General features: G+C 46.7%; 1 protein-coding gene across 1 annotated transcript in view; it reads left to right on the top strand.

Annotated features, from left to right (window-relative positions):
* Positions 1-25,630, top strand: part of LOC115640988 (pseudouridine-metabolizing bifunctional protein C1861.05-like) — a 64,465-nt gene that overhangs the window by 18,632 nt on the left and 20,203 nt on the right. Inside the window, exons 6-12 of the mRNA XM_030544047.1 lie at positions 1,759-1,870; positions 2,962-3,068; positions 5,081-5,207; positions 7,948-8,068; positions 8,883-8,968; positions 9,790-9,914; positions 11,415-11,474. Coding sequence (XP_030399907.1) covers positions 1,759-1,870; positions 2,962-3,068; positions 5,081-5,207; positions 7,948-8,068; positions 8,883-8,968; positions 9,790-9,914; positions 11,415-11,474 — 738 coding nt within the window. The remainder of the gene's footprint in view (positions 1-1,758; positions 1,871-2,961; positions 3,069-5,080; positions 5,208-7,947; positions 8,069-8,882; positions 8,969-9,789; positions 9,915-11,414; positions 11,475-25,630) is intronic.

Here is a 25,630-nt window from a genome sequence, read left to right as displayed (position 1 = left end):
AACTGTTAAAGTGATTTTAACTGCTCAGGAGAGTTGCCAATTTGAAAGCCCTGGTGCCTGAAATCTTCTGTTTATCGGCAAAGCATGCATGGCAAAAAATGTCAGCAGTACAAGACTCCTCACATAGACTTGCCAACGTGCCTTAATCCTGGTATAATGGGAACACTTCCAGGAATGAAGGGGAGTTCCTTCTTTGCCCCCTCTGCTGGGATTGTTAAGAAGGTGCCAATTATTATGGTGGGGTTTTTGTTTTGTTTTTTAATGATGTGGATGACTGTCCACTAGGAATTAGACTGAGACCATCTGCTCATTTTGCATAGGCCAATGAACAGCAATAAGACAGCAATGACTTTAGGTTGTTATTTGTCTGGACTGGATTCAGTTTGGTGACGAGCCATTACTAGGATTTTTTAAACAAATATTTACAGTAAAACCTCATGAATTTGAGGCTTCTTGCTTGTCTTCCTTCCCAATAGCTTGGACAAAGATTTGTGACACAGATGCTCCATCTAAACAGTCTATACAGGAAGACTCAAGAGACTTCCTCTCCACTCATGATGAAAGACTCCTTTCTCTTCCTGGTGTTCTTATGGCTCGTGTGTCTAGTGCTGACCTCTGGAGCCCAACATCAATATGTCTGCCTGCATGAGCATCTAGAGACCATAGTACCCATGAATAGCAATACTGACAAGAAAGGATGCCTGATAGAGAAATGATGGATCAAATTCTCTGCTGGTGTCAATGGACACAGCCCCATTGATTCCATTTGACCTGATACCTCTGGCAACAGCAGACATGTAACGCTATCCTTTGGGAGCCACATCATTTCATTATTCCACATCTTATCAGCAATATCTAACAGCGTCTTATCTCACACCAGTCACAATCATTCCTTTTCTTGTATGAATCATGCCTCATTAACCTTTTTATTAACCAGGTAATCACTACTGCTATCCAGAGCACAAGCTTACCTTATAATAATAATGAATACGTCATGAACATGGTAGCAGATACATCCCTCACAGAAGTTAGACATGGAAAAGTCCTATTAGACCACAGCCTCCATAGTCCTATTAGACCTCCCCACTCCACTGAAAAATGGCAAGAGCCAGGCTGCATTAGTTACCCTATTTTTGCAGCTCAGCATCTTGTGTTTTGTACTGTGTGCCAAATGTAAGATGGCATAAGACAGACTCTCTTACACTCAGTTAGACTTCCTCAGACCTATTTACACCCACTTACTGATATGTTAAGGAGCCCAAGTTAGTGTAATTCACATACTGTATCTTCTGGCCTCTCAGTAGATACAATAGTATAACTGGCTATACAAAAGAGAGGGCTATAGCAAGAAAAGCAACATCCATCAAGGTGCAAGAATGTGGAAGTTAAAGACACTCTGCAGTGTATCAGTTACATCAGAATAAGTTCCTCAGCACTTACTTTTCCATCACAGTTCATATATTGCGCGCGCACACACACACGCACGCACTCTCTGTACTATTTGAGTGCCCTTAGGAGTCAGGCTGCGTAAGGGAATTTAAGGTATGACACCATCTCTGAGTATGCCCTATTGTTTATTATTGCAAAGGAACGTTTTTGGTTTTCCTGAGGATTTGTTAAAAAGAATACTGTAGCAGTTCTCTGTTACCTGCAAACTGGGCACAGCAGAATGTTTTGCAACTGCTGGTAGTTTGTCCATGAACATACAGTTCCCCATGTCACATAGTGTGTGGATTATGACTGACTGTTCCATTACAGGGTTTGTCTGGCGGTACCACTGTGTCAGGGACAATGATTGTGGCACACAAAGCAGGAATCCCCGTGTTTGTGACAGGAGGGATCGGAGGGGTCCATCGCGAAGGAGAGAAGAGTAAGAGGAGCATTGCACTTCATATTGGCTCTTTGTTGTTGAATTAAATGTTACAGTTTTATTTGTTTACATCCACCTTTTCCCTCTTTTCTGATCAGTCTGTATAGGTCCACCGTATTCTCCTGCTGGGAAGAGTAAAACAAACACCCTCAGCCTCATTCCAAAGATGGGGATAAATCTACACTAAGGTTCTGACCCCACTATGCTTGGTATCTATAGCACAAAGTTTAATTAGCACACTTCTCAGAAAAATATCCCTGACTACACTGGCCAGGGAAATCATACAAGAATCCTACCAGGAACAGGCCTGTAGACACATAGTTGATGCTGGCATGGTTTCAGCATGAGTGTCGTCAGGACCTCTGATATTTCACCTGCCTTTCTTTCCCATTCTTTCTCTCCACAAGGTTCAACTTCTTTTTCTGGGACACCTATATTCCCCAAGGGAGGTGGGAGCTTCTCTTGACCTTTCTCCCATCCACAGAATAGTGTGTATACCATTTGATGTTGCTTGCTAGCCAGTAATTCAGTCCAATGGGAGCCGGCTGCACCCTTTGTAGTAGCAAGCTATGCTGATACAGACTATCAGGGAAGCTGAAGTTATTGGGAATACGGATAAATATGCTTGGCTCTCTGTACTCAGGTGAGACTGTCTTGCAAGTGACCAGAATTGGGCCCTGATCACTGCTTAGGATGGATGACCCATAAAGGACAACCTAGGATGCTGTAGGAACATGACTTTTTAGTGGCATTCTCTCTTCTGAATCAGTACAGAACCAAATGCTAAAGCATAGTGTTGGAGGCACTGTGCTGCTGAAAGGGCTGCCTTTCAGATGAGATGTAAAACCAAGACCATGATCCCTTGTGATCAAGATCCCACAGCACATTTTTCAAGTGAGGGGGTATGACTCATTGTATTCTGGCCAATGTCCAAATTTAGCAAATTATATTCCTCTTATGTAAAATTTGCCCTGCAATTTTAATTGGACACAACATTCTTCTTCACTTCCATCTCCCCAGCAAGTGAGGAGAGCATAACAATTAGGAATGCAACTCTGTCACTAACACAAAGACTACTTTTTCCTTAACAGCTATGGATGTGAGTGCTGACCTGACCGAGCTAGGACGCACTGCAGTTGCTGTAGTTTCTGCAGGCGTTAAGTCTATTCTGGACATTGGTAGAACACTGGAATATCTGGTAGGTAGCACAAGTTGTTGTGTGGGCTGCTGAAAATGTGGGCAGAGAAGAGAACCAGTCAACCCCCGATAGCCGCATTATTCTTGTCAACATTGTCTCACTAAACCAGGTTCTAAGGCCAGGGGTTGGCAACCTATGGCACGCGTGCCAAAGACGGCACACGAGCCAATTTTTAATGGCACGCTGGAGCCTACCGGGACTCCAGCATGCCATTAAAAATCCTGCCTAGCCAGGCCCACTTTCCTCTACTCACCCCTGCGGGGGTAGGGAGCAGAAGCATAGCCGTGCACACAGGGTGAGCAAATAGCCCCACTCTCCTGGCACGGCAAGCCGCGGGGTCCGCGCTCCCGGGCCGAGTGCAGCAAGCTTCCAGCCCCTCCCCTGCCTTCTCCCCTCCCCTGGAGCCCTGCTGCCACGTGCAGCGCTCTGGGGGTCGGGCTGCGTGTTCCCGTGGGGCAGCATGTCTGGCTCTGCATGGAGCCTCAAGGTAAAGGGCCCAGGGCTGCAGGGGTTGGATAAGGGGTGGGGGCAGTCAGGGGACAGAGAGCAGGGTGGGTTGGAGGACGGGGTGGGATCCGGGGGGGATGGCTAGGGGTGGGGGTCTCTGGAGGGGGTGGTCAGGGAGAAGGGGGGGGTTGGATGGGGCATGGGAGTCCCAGGGTTTTTGAGGGGGCAGGGGTGGATAGGGGTCAGGGCAGTTAGGGGACCGGGAGCAAGGAGGGTCCTGGGGGGCAGTTAGAGTGGGGGGGTCTCTGGAGGGGGTGGTGGGGACAAGGAGCTGGGGGGGGGTTGTATGAGTTGGGAGTTCTGGGGGTCCTGTCAGGAGGCAGGGGTGTGGAGAGGGGTTGGGGAAAGCAGGGAGTGGAGGGGGTTGGATGGATCGGGAGGTCTGGGGTCCTGTCAGGGGGCGGGGAGCGGTTGGATGGGGCATGGGAGTCCTGGGGGTCTGTCTGGGCACGGGGGTGTGGATAAGGATCAGGGCAGTCAGGGGTCAGGTAGGGGGTAGGGTCCAGTACAGGGACAAGGAACAGGGAGGCTTAGATAGGGGGTGGGGTCCTTGGGGGCAGTTGGGGGCAGGGGTCCCAGGAGGGGGTAGTCAGGGGACAAGGAGCAGCGGGGGTGGGAGTTCTTAGGGGGGCAGTCACCCAACCCTCTCCCCTGAGCCCTGACCCGCCCCACCCCCCACACACACCACGCCCTCTGCCCTGAGCCCCGCACACCTCCCAGGCCCCTGCCCTGAGCCCTGTACCTCCCTCATACACACCCAGCCCTCTGCTTGACTCCTTCTTCCCCCCCCCCCGCCACACAACCCTAGCCTTGACTCTGGCACCCCCACTCATACCAACCCCCCCCCGCTCTGACACCTCGAGCCCCCAGCCCTGACTCCAGCCCTCTGCCCCCAGCCCTCTGGGTCCTGGCCACCGGCCCTGCACAGCCCTCTGCTGGTCTGGAGTTCTGGCTGCCAGACCCTTGCCAGCCAGGGTCCCAGCCACAGGCCTCGCTCAGCCCGCTGCCAGCCTAGGTGAACAGAACCCCAGACCAGCAGCGCGCTGAGCGGGCCAGCAGTGTAAGATCAACATTTTAATTTCATTTTAAATGATGCCTCTTAAACATTTTGAAAACCTTGTTTATTTTACAATACAACACTAGTTTAGTTACATAATATATAGACTTATAGAGAGAGACCTTCTAAAAAACATTAAAATGTATTACCGACACGCGAAACCTTAAATTAGAATAGAATGAATAAATGAATACTCAGCACACCACTTCTGAAAGGTTTCCGACCTCTGTTCTAAGGTCACCGCATTTGCCTCCACAGTTACGTATCTGATTCCTTGCTTTGAAAATTACTGTGCAATATCTAGAGTAGAAAAGAAGATGTGTAAAACTAACCAAATTCTGTTCCACGGTGTGGCAACTCTTAGCTGGGTAGGTGGGAAAGTAGCCGCTATTGGTGGCTCTTCATTCCATCTGCTGATTATTTGTTCATCTCATCTTCACTGTTGTAGGAAACTCAGGGTGTCTGTGTGGCTGCCTTTGGAGACTCAAGGGAATTCCCTGCCTTCTTCTCCCGCCAGAGTGGTTTCCAAGCACCGTGTCAGGTGCAGAATGAGGAGGAGGCTGCCAAACTTATTGGTGAGTTTGCAGTGGAGAAAGGCCCAAGCTGTGAAGTTCAGATTTGGATCAGGAGGCAGAGGTTCACACGGATTGCTGTGTTTTAATGATGTTCTTTCTGTGTTAATTTCACCTGAAGAAGTGGCTGTCCAGAAGAAAGCCTTTTCTGTCCCTTTGCTTTGGAAGCAGAGAAGGAGAAAAGGGTCAGCCTTTAGATGGCACCAACTAAGCAGAAGTTACATATGCCCTGAGACAAGGCTTATGGAACAGTTTGTATAGTGGGAGTGCTGAGACCCACTGAACCAAACTGTAAACCCTGTATATGATGGAAACCACTTCAAGCCAGGGGGTGTGGCAGCACCCCCAGCAGCCCCAGTTCCAACATCTGTGCTCTGAGTTGCACAGAATTATTTGCACACACCCTGGCACTCTCACATACATGCAGTTTGCCTGCTCTGAGGATTTGGAGGGGTTTCAGGTGAGCCCCTTGTTAACAAAGCTGGCCTCTGGACCTCAGGAAGAAGAATCACAGCTATTTAAAAAAAAAAAAAAAAAGTAAGAAGTAGTCTCTGTCCCTTTTCATTGCAAAGATGGACTTGAAAACATAAGCTGATGCAAACTGATTGCTAGGGCTGAAGGGACTGTGCAGCTGGTCTCCACTTCTGGAGCAGGCTGGGAATACAAACAGATTTCCCTCTACCACGCATGCATGCACACTCTATCTCTCTCTCAGTCACCCAGCCACCCACCCCTGGGCTCCACTTCTGGAGGAGGCTTTGGAAATTTTCCAATGAAATGTTTCTCATTGATTTGCTGAGGGAGGGATAGCTCAGTGGTTTGAGCCCTAGCCTACTTAACCCCCCCCAGGGTTGTGAGTTCAATCCCTAAGGGGGTCATTTAAGGATTGGTCCTGCTTTGAGCAGGGGGTTGGACTAGATGATCTCCTGAGGTCCCTTCCAACCCTGATAATCTATGAAAAGCAAAATGTTTTGCAGAAATGCATCATGTCACCTTTGATGAAAATCAGTTTTGAGACAAAAATAGAAAAAAAGCATTTCAATAAGGTTGAAACATGCCATTTTGATTTTTTTCAGAACAGAATGTTTTGATCCGCTGTTTCAAAATGACTTTTTGTTTCAATTTTTTTATTTTCTATTAGATTTCATAAGACAAAATGAAAAAATTGAAACGAGAAGTCATAAAAAAGTCAAAATCAGAACCAAACTATTTTACTCTGTCAAAACAAAACAGTTCAGTTGACCCAAAACACTTTTTTTCTTTTTTTGGAATATTTGTTTGTAGGGAGTTTTTTGTTTTCAATCCCTTCTGGGATGAAACAATTTTGAAATTGTGAAACTCCCCCTGGAATGAAATATTTGGGACCAGCACAGCTCTGGAGTTTAGTTTGGGTATATCCTGAAGAAGCATCTCTCAAACTCTCCCTCAAAATCCTCAGTGCAGCCCCATGCATGGTATAATTGTGGAAAGAAACTGGTTACAGATAGGGGGACAAGAAATTGTTTTGCAATCTGCCCAGGAACATGAAGCTGGCTCTGCTCATTAAACTCTTCAGCCCTCTCTGAATTCAGCCATGATTGCTGCGATGGCTGCAGCTACTGCAAAGGGAATTCTCTCCTTATGTCTCCTGTCATGGGGGAGAACCCACATGGTCCCTGCAAGCCCCTCCAAACTTCCACCAGCAGTCATAGAATCATAGGATTGGAAGAGATCTCAAGAGGTCATCTACTCCCTGCACTCAAGGCAGGGCCAAGCATTTTCTAGACCATCCCTGACAGTGAATGAGGAGACAGGACCAAGCTGCTATAGCACTGTATGGGAGTCTTGTGGCCACAGCAACCTACTATTCTGGCCAGAGATTATATGTCTGCCCAGCCCCAGCCTGAAGTCAGAAGAGCTGGTATTAGGAGGGAGTGTGGAGCCACATTCTCCCACTCACTCTCCCACCCATCCTCATACTTCACCATATTGGGGAGACAGTCTTACTTACATACAAACCAGCTAGAAGGGACCTCCAGTGGCCAGGGGAGACCTGCCCACCTTAAGAACCAAAAGGAATTTATTCCCCAAATGACTACCCAGCCCACTGCCAGCAGAGAACTGCTATCCACACACTCAACCATCCCACAATCAAGGCCACAGAAAATCTTGTCTGCCAGCATTGCCAATGTGAGGACCAGCTGCCAGGCAAGGGAACTGCTTAGTCTAAAGTCTAAACTAGCCATTTTTAGGAAATTTCCCACTGCTGCAGCACCACCATTGGCAGCAACAGTGGGAGCACTAGTGTAGACAGAGCACAGACGCACAGGTGTTACTACCACCCACTCATCTAACCCTGCTCAAAGCAGGTGTAGACAACAAGGGAGCCTCTTTTTAAAATGTTGCCTTCACGTCTCTGCTTTCCTCACACATACACCTGACATATACACAGACCTCCCAGCCCTGCATCAGAGTTTACACGTACAACCTACAGACTCGTGTAATTTATGTGTTCCCAGCTGTGCCTAACCCACAAAGAATGTGTGTTATAGCCTCCTGCTATGAGGCCTGATTCTTCTTAGCTCAGTCTGCAGAGACTTGTGCTTTCAGCTCTGGAGATCATTGGTTCAATCCTTGATGTAAGGGAACATTCCATCACACTTATGTGTGCGCGCTCTCTCTCTCCTATACCTTGGTGTTTCACAGTTTGATTGGATTATTCAGCTCACACAGACACAACTAACAGCTGTCTCTCCTCTCTCAGCCAGTACATTGGCACTGGGCCTGGGCAGTGGAGTTCTGATTGCAGTGCCCTGCCCTAAGGAGGACGCTGCTTCAGGACAGATCATTGAAGATGCCATCCAAGAAGCTCTGAGCAACGCCCGGTGAGAAACACTCCAAACTTTGTCCTTCATTTACTCTGTGGTTGTGACTATGTAAAGGGCTCCAGCGCATATCATAAGTACTCAACTCCTTGGCACAGACCAGGGATGGGCATTTTAAAAGAGAACAGCATTGCCGTAAAAAAATTAAATATTCCCATCTCCTTTCCTAAATCAGAATTTATGGGCACACATAGAAACTGTAAATACATTTATATTTCAAAACAAAAACGATTTGAAAATTAGCTCCCCCTTTCACTTTCCCCTGCAACTATTCATTATGTGTGAAATTCACCCTTGTGCAGATGGCCAAAACAAGATCTATGTACTACTTGAACCTTCTTCTGCAGAGAGGTGAATTTCACTCCATATCAGTAATAACTCATAAGGCAAGCTAAGGAAGTGCAGAAAAATACTGTTCTTTGGAGGTGAGGGAAACCCAGAACACAATTTTTAACAGCTAAGTAAAAGGAGGAAATGTTTTTCTAACTATTTGCATTGAAAAATGAGTAGTAATTTAAAACCTATACTTATATTATGTTGCAGATTTCAGGGGCCCCAGATTACTCTTGCTGTGATCATTTTTCTAACCTATACTGCAACAAGGCTATAGTGCAGACTATGTCCTTAATCTCAGGTCTGGGTGACTCCGATATGATTTTCACTATAGTTCTATGTACTGTGTACTGAGGCTTGTTTATTGGGCCTTAGATGGCATGCAGTTATATAGTTAGATTATCTGTTAGTATCCAGTGCATCCACTCTGATGCCCTGCTAGCTCACTTCTTATCAAAAGGCATTTTCTTTTTGTTTGCAGATCGAAAGGGATCACAGGGAAAGAGCTGACTCCCTTTATGCTACAGAAGGTGAATGAACTGACTAGTGGAAAATCGCTGGACTCCAGTATCCTTTTACTAAAGAAAAAAAATATGCCACAAACCTCCCCCCCCCCGCCCCAAATTTAATTGGACAGGTTGACCACAAAATACTGTCACTGCTGCTAATCTGGAAACTTGAAAGGGCAAATACTGTAGCATTTCAAAACAGCTGAATGCACAGAAACAGTTGTTAAACTTGTTAATAACACTCTGTCTCCCTCAATTTCTGCTATAAAAACTGGTGACTGGCAAGGAGAGGAGGTGTTCTAAAGCCAAGGCTCTCCTGCAATTTTCAGGACAGGCAATACACCAAACACCCAAGCTGCCAGGCTTCCTCTGTCTTAGAGAGAAGACTCTGGGCATAATTATCATATGTCACTTGAGTAGCATTTGTGCTTGAGCGTACTGGAGTATGATCAACCACCCTGCATTTGGGGAGAAAAAGGATGTCCCAGCAGTGAGGGAGTGCACTTGGGAGACATGGATTCAATTCCCTAGTCCTCTACAGACTTCCTGTGTGATCTTAGGCAAGTCAGGTAGGGCCAGATCCTCAAAGGTATTTAGGCACCTAACTGTTAGACTCCCCATCTGATAGCATTTCCCTGAGTCCGAGGTGTGTGGTAAAGATAAATGCCTTTAAAGATTGTGAAGTTTCCACGCAGTAGGGGAATCTGGCATATGTACAATAACTAGAGTGGGGTGAATCAGGACCGAGAGGTCCCCCTGTGTTGTTGTCCCAGCCTCCACTTCCTGTTTTCTTCCCCTTAGGGAAGGGAAGTTCCTACACAGGCTTCTCCCAGGCCGGGTTCTTGCTGTTTATTTCTTTAAAAAAGAATTTCCATTCAGACATTGCTCTGATCCAGAACAATGCCAGAGTGGGCAGCCGCATAGCTGTGGCCCTGAGCAAGATCCAAACTGCCACAGGGAAGGGCAACCTGCTTCGGTGTGAGAAAGTAACTGCACTTAGGCCTGTGAGTTCTCTGCTCTTCCGTGTATAGTGCCTATCTACAAATAGCATTATAGATAAGTTCACAGCCAGTGTCCAAAACATGGTGACTCTTCACTGTGGGGCAAGGACCATTCATTCCGCTGTAAACAGTTGGAGAATCAATCTTCGCTCTCTAATTTCCCTCAGGTGCTTTTAAAATGATCTTCACTCTTTATTTTCATTCCCTCTTTCTAAAAGTTTCTGTAAGCCAGAGGCCTCAGTGATTAGTACTGGCATTGGCCTTAGTCATCAAAGTGGACCCCTAGCACATTCAGCTTGGGTTTCCTACAAATGCCTTTAAGGTCCTATCTTGTTTTCACATTTCCTCCCTTCCCCCCACAAAGATAACCTTTCCCAACACACACATCAACTCAGTTGATGTCAATGCAAGGTAAGGTCATGTCTGCACTATAGAGCAGGGGTTTCAAACTCAAATCACCACGGGGGCCACATGAGGACTAGTGCATTGGCCCAAGGGCTGCATCACTGACACCTTTTCATACAATAATACAAAAGTATAGTCAAAATTGAAAAAACTGAAGAGTAATATAGTATGCTATTAAAAGGCAATGTATTCACTTTTCAAAAACGGTAATGCAAAGAAGGGTTTTAATAAAATATAAACACTCAGTAATGCAACTCATTCAAAGGACAAAACATGCATTTACTTTTAGAATTACTTTGGTTAAAGCCCCCATCTCTGCCTTCGGCCCCGCCCCCACTCCACCCCTTCCATGAGGCCCCACCCCAGCCCCGCCTCTTCCTACCCCTTCCCCGCCCCCATTCCAACCTCTTTCCCAAAGTCCCCGCCTCAACTCTGCCCCTTCTCTGCTCCTATTCCAAATCCCGGCCCCGGCCCCGGCCCCACATCTTCTCCGCCTCCTTGCCTGAGTGCGCTATGTCCCCGCTCCTCCCCCCTCCCTCCTGGAAAGTCCTAAGTGCCACCAAACAGGCAAACAGCTGTTTGCGACGGGAAGCGCTGGGAGGTAGGCGGAGGAGCAGGGATGTGGCACGCTCCGCCGGGAAGTGAGGGGAGCTTGGCTGCTGGTGGAATCAGCGCCTATGGTGGGCCGTAGGAAATAGGCCGTGTGTTTGAGACCCTGGATATAGAGCCTTGGCCAATATAGCTATGCTGGCAAAGCCCCCTATTGTAGGGACAGTGTAAATTTGCAGAAAGAGTTATTCTGCTGGCATAGCTACACCCCTTCCACAAACAACATTAGCTAGGCTGACAGAAGCACTCTTCTGTCAGCCTAGTTGCATTTACACTATTTGTTGGGGGGGGGGTAATTGTTTTTTCCACACTCATAACCAACATAGCTATGCCGACAAAACTTTGTATTTTTGGTGTTGTGTATGCATCTAATACCCTGCATGCCCCAAGCAATTTATTCTTCTGTAGCTGGCTTGAGAAAAGCAAACAAAACTCAGCACTTCTTCCAGCCAATTTTTTCCTCCACTCTCCCCTCCCCCTCTTATTAAGGTGGTGATTGGAGGCATCAATGTGGACTTCATAGCCAAGGCGAGGAATACCACCATACAGGTACTGTATCTAAAGCACGCGTAGACACTACCATTCTCAACCACTTTCATGCGAGTTTACCAAACATGTATCTGAATATGGAAGTGCAGAGTGGGTGCCTAATGTGCCTTTATATATGGGGAGGGTACAATGTCATGTATTGTTGTAATACCAGGGTGGTCAGTAGGTGGACTGTGGGTCAAATACAGACCACCAGATGCTTTTGTATGGACCCTGGAATATTTTTATTAACTTATTATCATCATTGTTTTTTTCTTTTAATTATTTTCTCAAGTCTAGACATTGACTATACCTTGACCAAGACATTGGGACCTTGACAAAAAATAATTGACTACCTCTGGTGTAATATGTGTTTGTGGGCACACATCATAACCTAATCTGACCTGCATCCAACCTGATCTCAGTGCATTTCATGGCAGGAGAGGAGGCACAAAAGTGGCAATATACCACCTTTGTGAACCTCATGTTCAGAGGCTGTCTTCTGGAGGCTGCTCTGATCCAGCTGTGTAAGTTAAGGCAGCTCAAATTTACATCCAGCTGCTCCCAAGCCCAAGGGGCTGTTCTAGCAGAACAGCTGGTGCACAAAGCTGCCCTGCCAGGCTCCCATTTTCTCCAGTCACTTCCCCGGTACCAGATGCTGGAAATGAGGCTATGGAACAGCTATGCTACTTCTGCAGCACCCTAGGATAACCCTTATACACTGGCACTTCTCAGGAGGAAGTTTTTTGTCCTTTTTGTTGCCAAACCATAGCGATGCAAACCAATGGGAGTAGGAGCCAAAATCTGGTCCAATGTCTGTATGTAGAGTAGTGAGGGTAGGTTAATTTTTATTTGTGTGTATAGCGCATATCAGTGTGTCAAACTGCACAGACTATAGCGTGGCGAGTAAGTGTATAATACAGTTCTGGGGGTGTGTACAGGAAGCATGTTTGTATGGGTAGAGAACATTTACATAGGGGGAACGCCTGTCTGCACAGAAACAAATCTTAAGAAGTCTTTCACAAAAGCCCTGATGTTCCAGTTAACAGCAAATCTGCTTAACTAACTTGGATTTGGATGGGAAATCACTTTTAGTTAAAAAAAAAAATCAAGTTGTAAATGTCACCAACAAGTCATTCTCTCACTTTTTTTTTTTAAGGAAGTATCTTTTAAAATCTATTTGATGTCTCAAGAGCTTTGTCTGGAAAAGAACTGTGTCATCTCCATTTCAAAGCATGTCTGCTTGCCTTTAAAATGTATATGTATTTTTTATTTTTTTGGTTTCTGATGGGAGGTAATGTACAGTACAGCTGAATATGGCTTTATGCATTTATGTGAGGTTGAATGGTACTCCTGGTTGGCCTGGCTTAAATTACAATACACTGATTGCTGAATTAGGGACTAGGGGCAAAATCCTGCTCTTGAATATGGTATCCTGCTCTCTGCACCTGTGCAGGGGAGTAATTGCTGGAGGAATTCAGCATTCATAGCTAGGGAACAGGAAAGAAGAAGTTATATTGCACACAAATGTAATGAGATGTGGGCCATGCCAGATCACTGAGAGTGAATTCTAGAGCTGAGAACACCCTGTTGCTGGTCCCCAGGAGTTTTATCTGGAAACTGACATCAGAAATAGCCTTAGTGACAGCAGCTGTGACAGGGCACAGAGGAAGAAGCCAACTGTAAAATACAAGATCCCTAGTCTATTAAGGCTTTCAGGGCCAGATTGTTAAAAGAGCTCTCATTGTTCTGCATTGCCTATTCATATCAGAGCACGGGTGTGATGCATTCTCATCATGCTGTCCCTTTTAACAAGAAGACAGTTGCATTCTGTACTGGTTGTAGCTTCTGAGTGACTCTCAAGGGTAGCCCAAAATAGAGTGCTTGAAAAGGAAAGTAATCTAGCCTGCGGCAGAATGGCCACAATTTTTTAGCCAGATAAAGATGCAGGGGGAGGCAATGCAGCTACCATGGTATGTGGAAATCCAGAAGCAGAGAAGAGTCTATTCTTTTCCCCTAGAATGCACACCACCTTGACAAGAGGTGGATAAAGGCCCTCAATAGCAATGAAATCATAGTCCCTATTTAGTTCCTCCAAATGCTTTCTCCTGCCAGCAAGCATCACCTCTGTCTTGTCTTGAATAAGCTCAAGTGAGCAGGTTTTTATCCAGTTTCTATCTTAGAAAAACAAAAGGAAACAGGCTCTGTCAGGGCTCAGCAAAAAAAAAAAAAGGGAGAGAGAGCTGAGTATCACCCTCATAATTGTCCAAGGAGATCCAGAACCTGTTCCACATGGAGTCGTCTGTTTTTGCTGTGAAAGCAGGTTGCTAGTTTTTCCATAACAGTAATCACCTGCTGCTTTAAAAAGATGTTCGGTTTAATTTCTCTCCGCTGCTATATGCCTGACGAACCTTGGGGGCGGGAAGGGGGGGTGACAAAGCTTCACATGCTGTGATCTATGCACAAAGTGATGGTAAAAGAATTGTAGCGGCTGCACTCTGTTTCAGGAGACTGAATAATACCAGGAATTTGCAGGGTTTGCTGTGATGGGAAGAATGAAGTAGGGATTGAAGAATTGGGCATGTGAGCACCTTTCAATATTCTTACTGGAGCCAGTTTTGAAATCTATGTAACTGGGATTGCTGGAAAATGAATTATTTGCTTTTCAGTGGATTCACACTGTGAGCAGGTTGCTTTAACGTTAACATAGGGATGAGTTTTCAAAGCAGTGCCCTTGACTCACTCAGACAAGCATCCTGGCTTTTAGCTCCTTGGTGGGATTTTTTGAGGCTACATCTATTGCTGACAGTGGGTGTCAAGAGTTAAAATAGCCATGCTTAATGCTTTGAAAATCTGCTGCGTCAGATGGGGCTATGTAAACCTTGCAGCATTCATATAGGCAAGCACTTAGGGAAAGTAGAGGAGGAAATTCTTTACTCCTGGTAGTGCTGAAAGCAAGCAGGAATTCACAGGTACCATTGACAAATTTAACCTATGGGCCAGGTGGGTGAAGGCCAGAGGCAATAGTAAATGACGAGCAACAGTCAATGGTAGGGGAGAAAGACTGAAGGGATACCCAGGCGCTTTATTATAAAATGTTTCCATTTTGATTTCACTCAGTTGTGTGTTTAACCGGCTAAGTGTGAGTGGTGGAATGGTCCCGCTAGTGTGGGGAAATTTCCTGGCTTACACACTACCCCAGTGAAGTTGGCTAACCAAAGAATCTGAGTCCTCGCTCCCACTTCCTTTACCCAGAGGCCTCCCTGCCCTTCAGGACTCCCCTTCCACTCTCCTGTCTGGCAGAGTCATTGTAACCCCAACAAGGCTGGGCCCAGGATTCCTGGGGGGCTCAACCCCCAACCCTGCTATGGTCACCTAAGACAGGGGTTAGGGTGTCCCCACTCCGGGGTACTCTGTCTGCACTGGATGCTTTCCTGACGCATTGATCACTACATACAGTTCAAAGCAAATACAATTGATTAAACAATCAATTAAAAAAAATAAGGAAAAAATGGGAAAGGTTAAAGGATAACACATCACCCCGCTCTGTGGCACAGGGACATAACAACCAGCATCTCTGGAACGTAAGGGAAGTTCAGTCTGTTCCTCACATGTCCCAGGCCTCCGGCCCTGGCTGTGCTGCAGGGATGCTGCAGGTTGGACACTTGCTCTGGCGGTGGCCACACGCTCTCAGGCTCTAGGTGGGAGGACCCTTCTTCCAAACATTGCCCCGCCCCATCGGGGTTATGATCCCCCTTCAAGTCTGACCTGCAAGGCCTTTTGGCTGGGGCCATCTCCCTGCGCTGGGCCCATTGCCCAGGGTCCCCCTCGTACTCCCCAGCTGTTCACCGCACCTGGCTCCGGACTGCTCCAGCTCTAACTCCAGCTCCACTGTGCCTCTGCTCCAGCTCCAGCTCTCTGCCTCAGCACAGCTGCTGCTGCTGCCTTGTCTCCAGCAACCTGGGCTGCTTCTCTGGCCCCTCTGGCTCTGGTTGCTGCAGTTCTGCTCCCAGTACAGGTCTGCTCTGTGGGCTGCTTCTGTGACTCTGCTCCCAGCACTGACCTGCTTCCTGGGCTACTTTTCTGGCCCCTCCCAATCTGGCACGGCTCTGTTCCCCAGCTCAGTTTGAGCCCCTGCTTTCTCCTTAGCTCAGCCTCACTGTCTGTCTGTCCCAGGCAATTCTAGCTCACATGGAGGATGGACCCCCTGACTCCCTGATTAACCTGCCTGCCCTGTCAATCAGGCTGATGTGGAGCATTGGTCTCTCCCCATTGCTCCTGGGGACTGTGAGTCTCGGGGTCCTGATTTCACATCAATCTTTCCCCTTTCTTTTGGTACTGGGAGCTAGCCAACCAAAATACCCCCACTGAGTTTTAGTAAGGGGATAAGAGTCCCCTTACATAAGGCTCTCTGATTTCTGGGACAGTATTCAATACATACTTGTGAATATGTGAAGTTTTGACTGTTTGCCAGATCTGATGCTGTGCTCTCAGGGACAATACTTTTACATCCCAGCCTTATACGTAGGGGGGAGAGAGGGGCAGAGGAAAGGAGCAACACTTTTAGACTAGGCCCAGAACAACTGAAAAAGTGTAAATCTCTCATTGATGAGCCCTGCATTCTGACACCCTTTCCCTGCAGGAGTGAAGTGCCAGCACTTTCTTTTAAAGTACTATAAACCAGTTTTATTTAAAATGGGGTCAAAATATAAAAAAAGATACAAAGATGTAATAGATGCCAAAGGATTAGGTCATTGCTGGGTTGGTCATTGCAGCTAGGCAAAATGAGCATTTGCTGTTCGGTATATGCTATGGACAAGACGAGTTTCTTTCCTTTTAAATAACTGTTTGTGTGTGTATTAAGGGATTGTACACAACTGTGAAAGCTGTTAGATTCACAGACTATACAGGCAGTTACTCAATTAAATGATGAGATCAGGTAGTAACCCCAGGATATTAACAATTTATTGTTACTGGCTTTTTTCCAGCTTCCAGTGTGCATAGTGCAATAGAGCATGAACTGGTAAACAAGCAGCAGGCAGAAATGCAGGTGACTGAAAACTTGGGAAGGTAGGGTAGCCTTGTGATTACAGCATTGGCCTAGACATCAGGAGAGAAGAGTTTAATTCCTTGAATCTGACACAAACTTAATTTTTCTGTGCTTATTTCCCTGTATCTAAAATGAGGATAATGGTAATTCTTTCTTCCCGTCTTTCTGTCTCTCCTGTCTAGTTTGTAGTACAATGGGGCCTTGATTTCTGTTGGGATATTTTTCCTGGAAGGCTGGAATTATTCTGTGTCCGTATTTCAGTTTGAAATTTTATGTTGTGAGTAGTAGCTTTTTCTAAAGCCCACTTTTCCTGGTATGTTGTCTAGTCTCACCTTAAATCATAAGATTCTTTTGTGAGCTATAGCATAGCGACACATTTCTCAACAACTACTGTTGCTATTGTGAATAGGTGGCAGTCTGCAGTGGGAAATACTCCATAAAAATACATTCTGTATTTGGAAATATTTCCCTGAATACAGTAAGTTGGATTTGTATTAAACCACACGTTAAAGGTATAACACACTGGTTATGTTTTGTCCCTCTCTAACGGCTGCTCCACATAGAGGATGAGTCTACTGCTCCTCTACCAGTTAAATGAGTAAATCTGGTAGTTGGTAGCAGTAATAGGCATTTACAAGATAAAAGCCTACTTGTAATACCAGCTAATGGCATTACATGTTTAGCTCATGTGGTAGGGGCCTGGCTTTTGGTGCTGATGCTCCAGATTCAGTCCATGCAAATGACCCAATGTGAGGACTGTTACAAAGGTATTTTTCAGGCTATTTATGTGACATCAGAAAGTTTGGTTCCAATGGCAGTGCCAGAAAATGTGTCTAGTAACTTCTCTGACTGTAAGCATCTCCAGCAGCCACTGGGAGGCTGTATGAGTTCATTTGGTTAGTGATAACAGCTATGTAGCCGAATTCTCTGTAAGGTGGCAAAGACCCAGTGGTATGAAGATGACTGTGTATCTTCTACAGGACTCTGGAACTCGATTGCTCATTTCACTTCTATATGCAGCAAACTGCCTGTCTCTGCATCATTGTGGGCTGCATAAAGTCTGGCTATTGGTCCTCCAGTTCATCCTCTTTGTCTGAGCATTTGCAGACAACATTTCCCAACTTAGATCTACAGTACAGTTGGTTGAAATCATAGAATCGGAAGGGACCTCAGGAGATCATCTAGTCCAACCCCCTGCTCAAAGCAGGACTAATCCCCAGACAAATGTTTACCCCAGTTCCCTAAATGGCCCCCTTAAGGATTGAACTCACAACCCTGACTTTAGCAGGCCAATGCTCAAACCACTGAGCTATCCCTCCTTTATGAAAGGATGACCCTACTAGTTTGTTCTGTTAAGTCAGACATTTGAATGATTGCAGATGCTGCAGACACATTGGGTTCAGCATGGGGAGGTCAGTCGTGGCTCTCCGGGTGAGGGCAGGGTTCTGGAGCAACCCTGGGGTTAGCATAGCTCATCAACTGCAGCCAGGCCTCCCGGCTCAGGGGGAAAGGGATGCAGTTCATTTGCAACCCAGGGAATCTACACTTCACCTCAGCCAGGGCTCCCCAGGATGCAGGATCACTGGGTAGGGGGCAACTTCCCTTCCACCTAAATTGTGCCATTGGCCATGAGCATTTCAGGTTTTTTAAAAGGGGTGGGAGCAGTGGTCCTTTTGCCCCTGTCTCTGGCACCTACAGGGGGCTGGCTGGGGATGCATTTTAGCCCTCGGCACTCGTGTTTAAATGTATGCTTAGAAAATATTCCTCCCCTCCTTGAAATCTCTGGGATTTCCAGAGCAATGATAATCCTCACGACCTCCCCTGAAAGAACAGGAAAACGTGTTGTTAGGGTTCCCTCATCACTCTGAACTTTAGGGTACAGATGCGGGGACCCACATGAAAGATCCCCTAAGCTTATTTTTACCAGCTTAGTTAAAATGCACCCGAGGCACAAATCCTTTCCTGGAAGGTGGCGGGTGCATTTCGCAACTTTCCAATACCACACATAGATGAGCTATTGGAGAAACTGGGACATGCCCAGTTTATCTCTACTTTACCCTTAACCAAGGGGTACTGGCAAGTACCGCTACATGAATCCACCAAGAAAAGGTCAGCCTTCATCACCCATAAGGGGCTATATGAATTTAAGGTGCTCCTTTTCAAGCAGCCAAAAAGGAAAAAATGTGTCCTTTTAAGATCCTGAGGTCTGTGCATCTGGTTCAAAATGATCCCTCCGTGCTGCCACCATGTCAGGGTTCCCTCCTCACACTGAACTCTAGGGTACAGATGTGGAGACCTGCATAAAAGACCCCCTAAGCTTATTTTTACCAGCTTAGGTTAAAACTTCACCAGGGCACAAATCCTTTCCTTGTCCTTGGATGGTACTGCTGCCATCACCAAGTGATTTAGACACAAATTCAGGAAAAAGGGCCACTTGGAGTCCCTGTTTCCCCAAAATATTCCACCAAGCCCATTCACCCCCTTTCCTGGGGGAGGCTTGAGAATAGTATACCAACCAATTGGTTACAATGTGAGCACAAACCAACCCCCTTGGTTTTTAGGACACTGAAAATCAATCAGGTTCTTAAAAGAATAATTTTATTTATAACAAAAAAAAGTAAAAGAATCATACCTGCAAAATCAGGATAGAAGGTAACTTTACAGGGTAAATAAAAAGATTTAAAACACAGAGGATTCCCCTCTGACTCTGCTTTCCAGTTACAAAACAGGAATGAAATTACCTCTTAGCATAGGGAAAATTCACGAACTAAAACAAAAGATAATCTAACACATTTCCTTGCCTTACTTACAGTTTTTGTAATCTTAGATGCTCATTTCAGGTTTGTTTCCAGGAGATGCTTTTCCTGCCTGGACCCTCTCTCCGTCGAGAGAGGGAACAACCAAAGAGAGCAAAAGCAAAACTTTCCCTGTGCCACCCCCATTTGAAAGTATCTTCTTTCCCCATTGGTCCTTCCGGTTAGGTGCCAACTAGGTTAACTGAACTGATTAACCCCTTACAGGTAAGGCAATTCAGTACAGCTGCCCTGTGTACATTTATGACACGTGTTTCTCCGGTTCATGCACTAAGAGCGCTAAGAGCTGTTGATAATAAGCGATGACACCCCAACTATCTTGAGAAAGATCTTTCACTCGCCAGGTGGGTGAGGCAAGTAGCCTGTCCTGCTTCTAGCTGGAGGATTTGGGGCTGCTGCTCATCTCAGCAGGAGCCAGGTGAGGTAACATACTGGTGGGGGAAAGAAGAATTTGTTCCACAGCCCAGAATCTGACAATATGTGTGACAGACTGACAGAGCACTTTAAAGAAAGCAAGAGAAAGTTGAAGGAATGGGCAGGAGGAGAGAGAAAGCAGCAGCCAGACAGATGGAACAGAAGGGCATTCATGAGAACGGAGACATTTGGGGAGAGAATGGAGGGGGAAAGGATATATAGATAGTGAAGCAGACACTTCTGGGGACAGAGAGAAGGATGCACAGCACAGGCAGACCTTGCAAAGCAGAGGATTAATCCAACACGATCTATTAAATGATTTAAGAAGGATATTCCTACACTGCTTAAATGAGGGACTGAATGGGTTGGAGGCTGGTAATGGAATACAGAGCCTTTTGCCCAAGGGCCAGTGGTTCCAGTCCGGTCTGAGTTGGTCACTGTCTTAGCACAGAACTGTTCAGATCACATAAAACACTACAGTTGTATAGTGTAAGTAATCTCAGCACATAAGGCCAATATATTCAATGAACTAGAACAGCATTTCCCAAACTTTTTTGGCCACGGAACACATTTTGTAGTCGTTTGTTTCTCAAATAAAAAATTGCGTTATTTATGCTCAAATATATTTTATTTTATAAAACAAAGGAAAAATACAAATTTAAAATAACTTGAACTAATGATTTCTAACTGGAAAGCGCGTATAAAGTAGTACAAAAATCAAGTGCAAGAGTCAAAATTAAAAACAGCGTTCTACTTAAAAAAACGGTTTTTATATATACATGAACACCAAACAAATTAGATTTTTACTAGGAAAATCTATTTTTATAAACAGAAATACAAATTTGGATTTAATGGGATTGGTGTTTCTGCGTTTTTCTATCACAAAAGCGCTTAATATTAGGAATAATGCTGGAAAATTGAATCCTCATGTCAGGCGCAGCATCAAGTCTATCCTATATTTCGTTTTTGTTGCAGTATAATACGAAAATCCCCTCTCACACAAATAAGTTGTAGCAAAAGGAAGGAGCGCTCGAACTTCACGTTTAGCCACATTAGGGTACTCTTCTATTAGGCTGCTCCAGAAATTATTCAGCAGAAGATCCTTAAACTTTTGTTTCAAATCAGGGGGAGGGGTGGAAGGCGGAGGACGGGACCCGCTCCAGGCAGGGATGCGGAGGGACGGGGCGGTGAGGGAAGACCCGCGGGAGCAGGGGCCGGGGCCTGATCCAGGCAGGGCCAGAGGAGAGACCCAGCTCCAAATTTGCTGGAGCAGGACACTCGGCCCTGAATATTCCTGGAGCCCGGGCACCTCGAGCCCATATAACCCGCCGCCTGTGCTCACAAGCACTTTTCCTCTGGATAGCCACCTCATTTCCATATGTAAAAGAAGCGCTTTGTGCTGACTACCCATTTCCTCACACAAAATTTTAAATAACCTGGATTGAAATGGTTGAGATTTGACAAAATTGATAATTTGTACTGCTTCATAGAGCACAATTTTCAGATATGCTGGTATTTTTTTAACTGCAAGTGCCAGTCTGTGTAAAACACAATGGCTCTTAGTGCTTTCTGGTGCCACACTTACGATTCGTGTTACAGCTCCCTTCATCTTACCAATCATTGCCCGAGCATCGTCAGTACATACATCAGTACATTTCCCCCAACTAATTTCATGCTTTCTGATAAAATTATTGATGCAGTTGAATATTTCTTCGCCAGTTGTGTTGCTCTGCAGAGATTCACATAAGAGCAGGTCCTCTTCAATAATATTATTAAATCTATTGTGACAAAGTTCCTCCTCTACCTTGGTGGGTCCTGCGCTTACTGGCAGATTTGCTCACCTCAGTGATCTTCCCCACAGTCTGGATCAACTCCTCCTGTGTCTGATCAGGAGTTGGGAGGTTTGGGGGGAACCCGGGCCCGCCTTCTACTCCGGGTTCCAGCCCAGGGCCCTGTGGATTGCTGCTGTCTATAGTACCTCTTGTAACAGCTGCATGACAGCTACAACTCCCTGGGCTACTTCCCCATGGCCTCCTCCAAACACCTTCTTTATCCTCACCACAGGACCTTCCTCCTGGTGTCTAATAACGCTTGTACTCCGTAGTCCTCCAGCAGCACAGCCTCTCACTCTCAGCTCCTTGTCCCTCTTGCTCCCAGCTCCTCACACACACTTCCTCTCCTCTGGCTCCTCCTCGCCTGACTGGAGTGAGCTCCTTTTTAAACCCGGGTGCCCTGATTAGCCTGCCTTGATTGGCTGCAAGTGTTCTAATCAGCCTGTCTGTCTTAATTGGTTCTAGCAGGTTCCTGATTACTCTAGTGCAGCCCCTGCTCTGGTCACTCAGGGAACAGAAAACTACTCAGCCAGTGATCAGTATATTTGCCCTCTACCAGACTCCTGTACCCCACTGGTCTGGGTCTGTCACATATCCTTCCCCCCTGCTCAACACCAAGGGGTTGGGCAGCTTGGGAAGCCAGACAGTGCACATGTGACAAGCCATTGGCATTGCCGTGACAGCTCCCTGCTCTGTGTTGCACATGGAACTGGAAAGGTTGGAGGGATAAGAACCACCTGGTCACCCTTGTGTTCTTCTTGTTCTGCTGCATCCATTGAAGAGGGGCATGGTCGGTCACGAGGACAAATCTGTGCCCGAGCAAGTAGTAGCGCAATGCTTCCATGGCCCATTTTACGGCGAGGCATTCTCTCTCCACCAGTGCATATTTTTGTTCCCTCGGAAGGAGTTTCCTACTGAGGTAGAGAATTGGGTGTTCCTCCTCCCCGACCATCTGTGATAGAACGGCTCCCAACCCTACTTCCGATGCATCTGTCTGCAGGATAAATTCCTTGGTGAAATCAGGGGCTATCAGTACAAGTTTACTGCAGAGGGCAGTCCGTAGGTCTGTGAATGCTTCCTCTGCTGCGTCAGACCATCTCACCAGATCAGGTCCACGGGCTTTCACTAGGTCTGTCAAGGGGCTTGCCCTTGTGGCAAAGTGGGGGATAAATCGTCGGTAATACCCCACTACACCTAGGAATGCCCGGACTTGTTTCTTGTGATGTGGTTGGGGCCAATTTTGGATAGCCTCCAACTTGGTCACTTGGGGTTTTACTAGACCTTTTCCCACAAATGTAGCCAAGATATCTGGCCTCTGTAAACCCTACAGCGCACTTGACAGGGTTTGCTGTAAGGCCAACTCGCCTGAAGATATCAAGAACTGCCTCCACCTTCTCTAGGTGGGTTTCCCAATCTGCGGTGTGAATGATCACATCGTCCAAGTAGGCAGCAGCATAACTGTTATGCGGGCATAATAGCTTGTCCATGAGATGCTGGAAAGTAGCTGGGGCCCCATGTGATCCAAGGGAGGACAGTATATTGAAAAAGACCCTCTGGTGTAGAGAACGCAGTCTTTTCCTTTGCGTCTTCTGCAAGGGGAATCTGCCAGTACCCCTTTGTCAAGTCTAGAGTAGTCAAATACCAGGCATTACCCAGATGGTCCACTAGCTCATCTATGCGAGGTATGGGGTACGCATTGAACTGGGATACTTCGTTTAGTCGCCGGAAGTCGTTGCAAAACCTTATGGTGCCATCAGGTTTGGGTGCCAGCATGATTGGGCTCGACCACTGACTGTGGGATTCTTCGATGATCCCCAACTCCAACATTTTTTTACTTCTGCTTTTATTTCCTCCCTTTTGGCCGCTGGCACCCGATAGGGCCTCATTGTTATTCTGGCCCCAGGGTTCGCGACGATGTGGTGATATGTCTCAGCTGTTCGAGCCGGTTTTGCCGAGAACACATCTTGGTTCCGGAAGATCATCTCAGACACTTCATTCTTCTGGTCTGGTGTTAAATTGGGAGACACTCTCACCTGTTTAGAAGGCTTGTTTTCCTGGGTTAGGTCTTTTTGGACAGTTATGCACACCTCCTGTGCATGCCAGGGTTTCAGAAGGTTGATGTGATAAATCTGTTCTTGTTTTCGGCGTCCTGGTTGCCGCACCTTTTAGGTTCCTTCGCCCACGGGTTCAACCATCTCATAGGGTCCCTGCCATTGGGCCAAAAGCTTGCTTTCTGCCGTGGGTACCAATACCATCACCCGATCCCCTGGTTGGAACTGTCGGACTTTTGCCTGGCGATTGTAATGGGTTCTCTGGGCCTCCTGTGCCTTTTCCAAATGTTCCCGTACAATAGGGGTGACCCGCACTATCCGGTCTCGCATCTGTATTACATGTTCTATTATATTTCTCCCCTCATTGGGTTCCTCTTCCCAGATCTCTTTGGCGATATCTAGTATGCCACAGGGGTGACGCCTGTATAATAACTCGAAGGGAGAAAACCCAGTTGAGGCCTGAGGTACCTCCCGGATAGCGAACATAAGATAGGCTAGTAGGGTGTCCCAATCCTTCCCGTCCCGACTTACCACCTTCCGTATCATAGCTTTGAGGGTTCGGTTAAACTTTTCTACCAACCCATCAGTCTGCGGATGGTAGACTGAAGTTCTCAGGGTATGTATATGGAGCAGCATACAGAGGTCCTTCATTAGCTTTGACATAAATGAGGTTCCTTGGTCTGTTAATATCTCTTTTGGTAGCCCCACTCGGGCAAAGATCCCCACCAGCTCTTTGGTTATCGTTTTAGAGGCTGTGTTCCACAGGGGGACGGCTTCTCAGTAGCGAGTAGCATAGTCCAAAACAACACGTATATATTGGTGGCCCCGAGCCGTCTTCTCCAGGGGTCCCACTAGGTCCATGGCTATTCGCTCAAAGGGGACTTCTATGATGGGAAGGGGTACTAAAGGTGCCCTCAGGTGGGGACGGCAACTGTGCAGCTGACATTCTGGGCAGGACACACAGTACCTCCACACTTCTTCATGTACTCTGGACCAGAAGAAATGTTGTAGGACTCGTGCCAGGGTCTTCTTTACCCCCAATTGCCCCCCAAAAAAATGATTATGAGCAAGACTTAATATAGCGTTCTGGTGGTTTTGAGGTACTAGGATCTGCTGTACCTTCTGCCCCTGTACTGGTGCAACCCGGTACAAGAGATTCTTCTTCATTATGAATTAGGGTCCTGGTCCCTAGGTTTTCCCTTCCACGGGGACCCCACCTATTTCAGTCACCTCCTTCCTAATGTTGTCGTACCTTGGGTCTTCAGCCTGGTCCCGTCCAAAATTTCCTTTCCTGGAGCTAATCTGCCCAAGATCTAGGGGCCCAATCTCTGTTGCCTCTACTGGTTCAGAAGTGTTAGAGTGGGGGTCAGACTCAGGTGCTTCTCCCTCCTGGGTGGCCTCCTTTCCAGCTGCTCAGGTCCGCCTACCTACGAGAGCGACCCTCTGGCTTTGAGTCAGTATTCCGGTTCCCAAGGCCTTAGCTGCTCTCCTTTCCCTTTTTGACTTTCTACCCTGTCTGGAAACGGAAAATAAATCTGGGGATATTTCAGAGAAGACTGGGGGTTGACAGTCTACTGTGGATGCCTCACTAACTTCAGGGTTCCCCTTTTCCTCCAATCCTCTTACTGAGAGTAAGTTTCCAAACCCTGGGAAGTCCCTCCCTATGAGCACCGGGTATGGGAGTTTAGGGACTACACCTGCTGCTACCTCAGTAGTGTTCCCCTGAATCTCGAGTTTTACTGGGATGGTGGGGTAATAATCAACTGTCCCATGGACGCATGTTATCCCTGTATGCTTAGCCCACAGCAGCTGACTACACTTGACGAGCTTCCCCGAGACAAGCGTGATAGCACTCCCCAAATCAACCAGTGCCGCGGTCTCTACCCCATTTAGTTTCACTGGTCTGGTGTACATATGTGGGGTTAGTGAGACCCCCACAAGGTGGATTAGGGAGCATGGGTCTGCCCAGTTCCCCAGGTTACACGGCATCAACTCCTCAGCATTGGGACACTGTGCA

This window comes from Gopherus evgoodei, chromosome 1, assembly GCF_007399415.2.
Source record: "Gopherus evgoodei ecotype Sinaloan lineage chromosome 1, rGopEvg1_v1.p, whole genome shotgun sequence".
NCBI lineage: Eukaryota > Metazoa > Chordata > Testudines > Testudinidae > Gopherus > Gopherus evgoodei.
The sequence above is the reverse complement of the archived record's forward strand: the minus strand, read 5'-3'. Positions and strand labels throughout refer to the sequence as shown.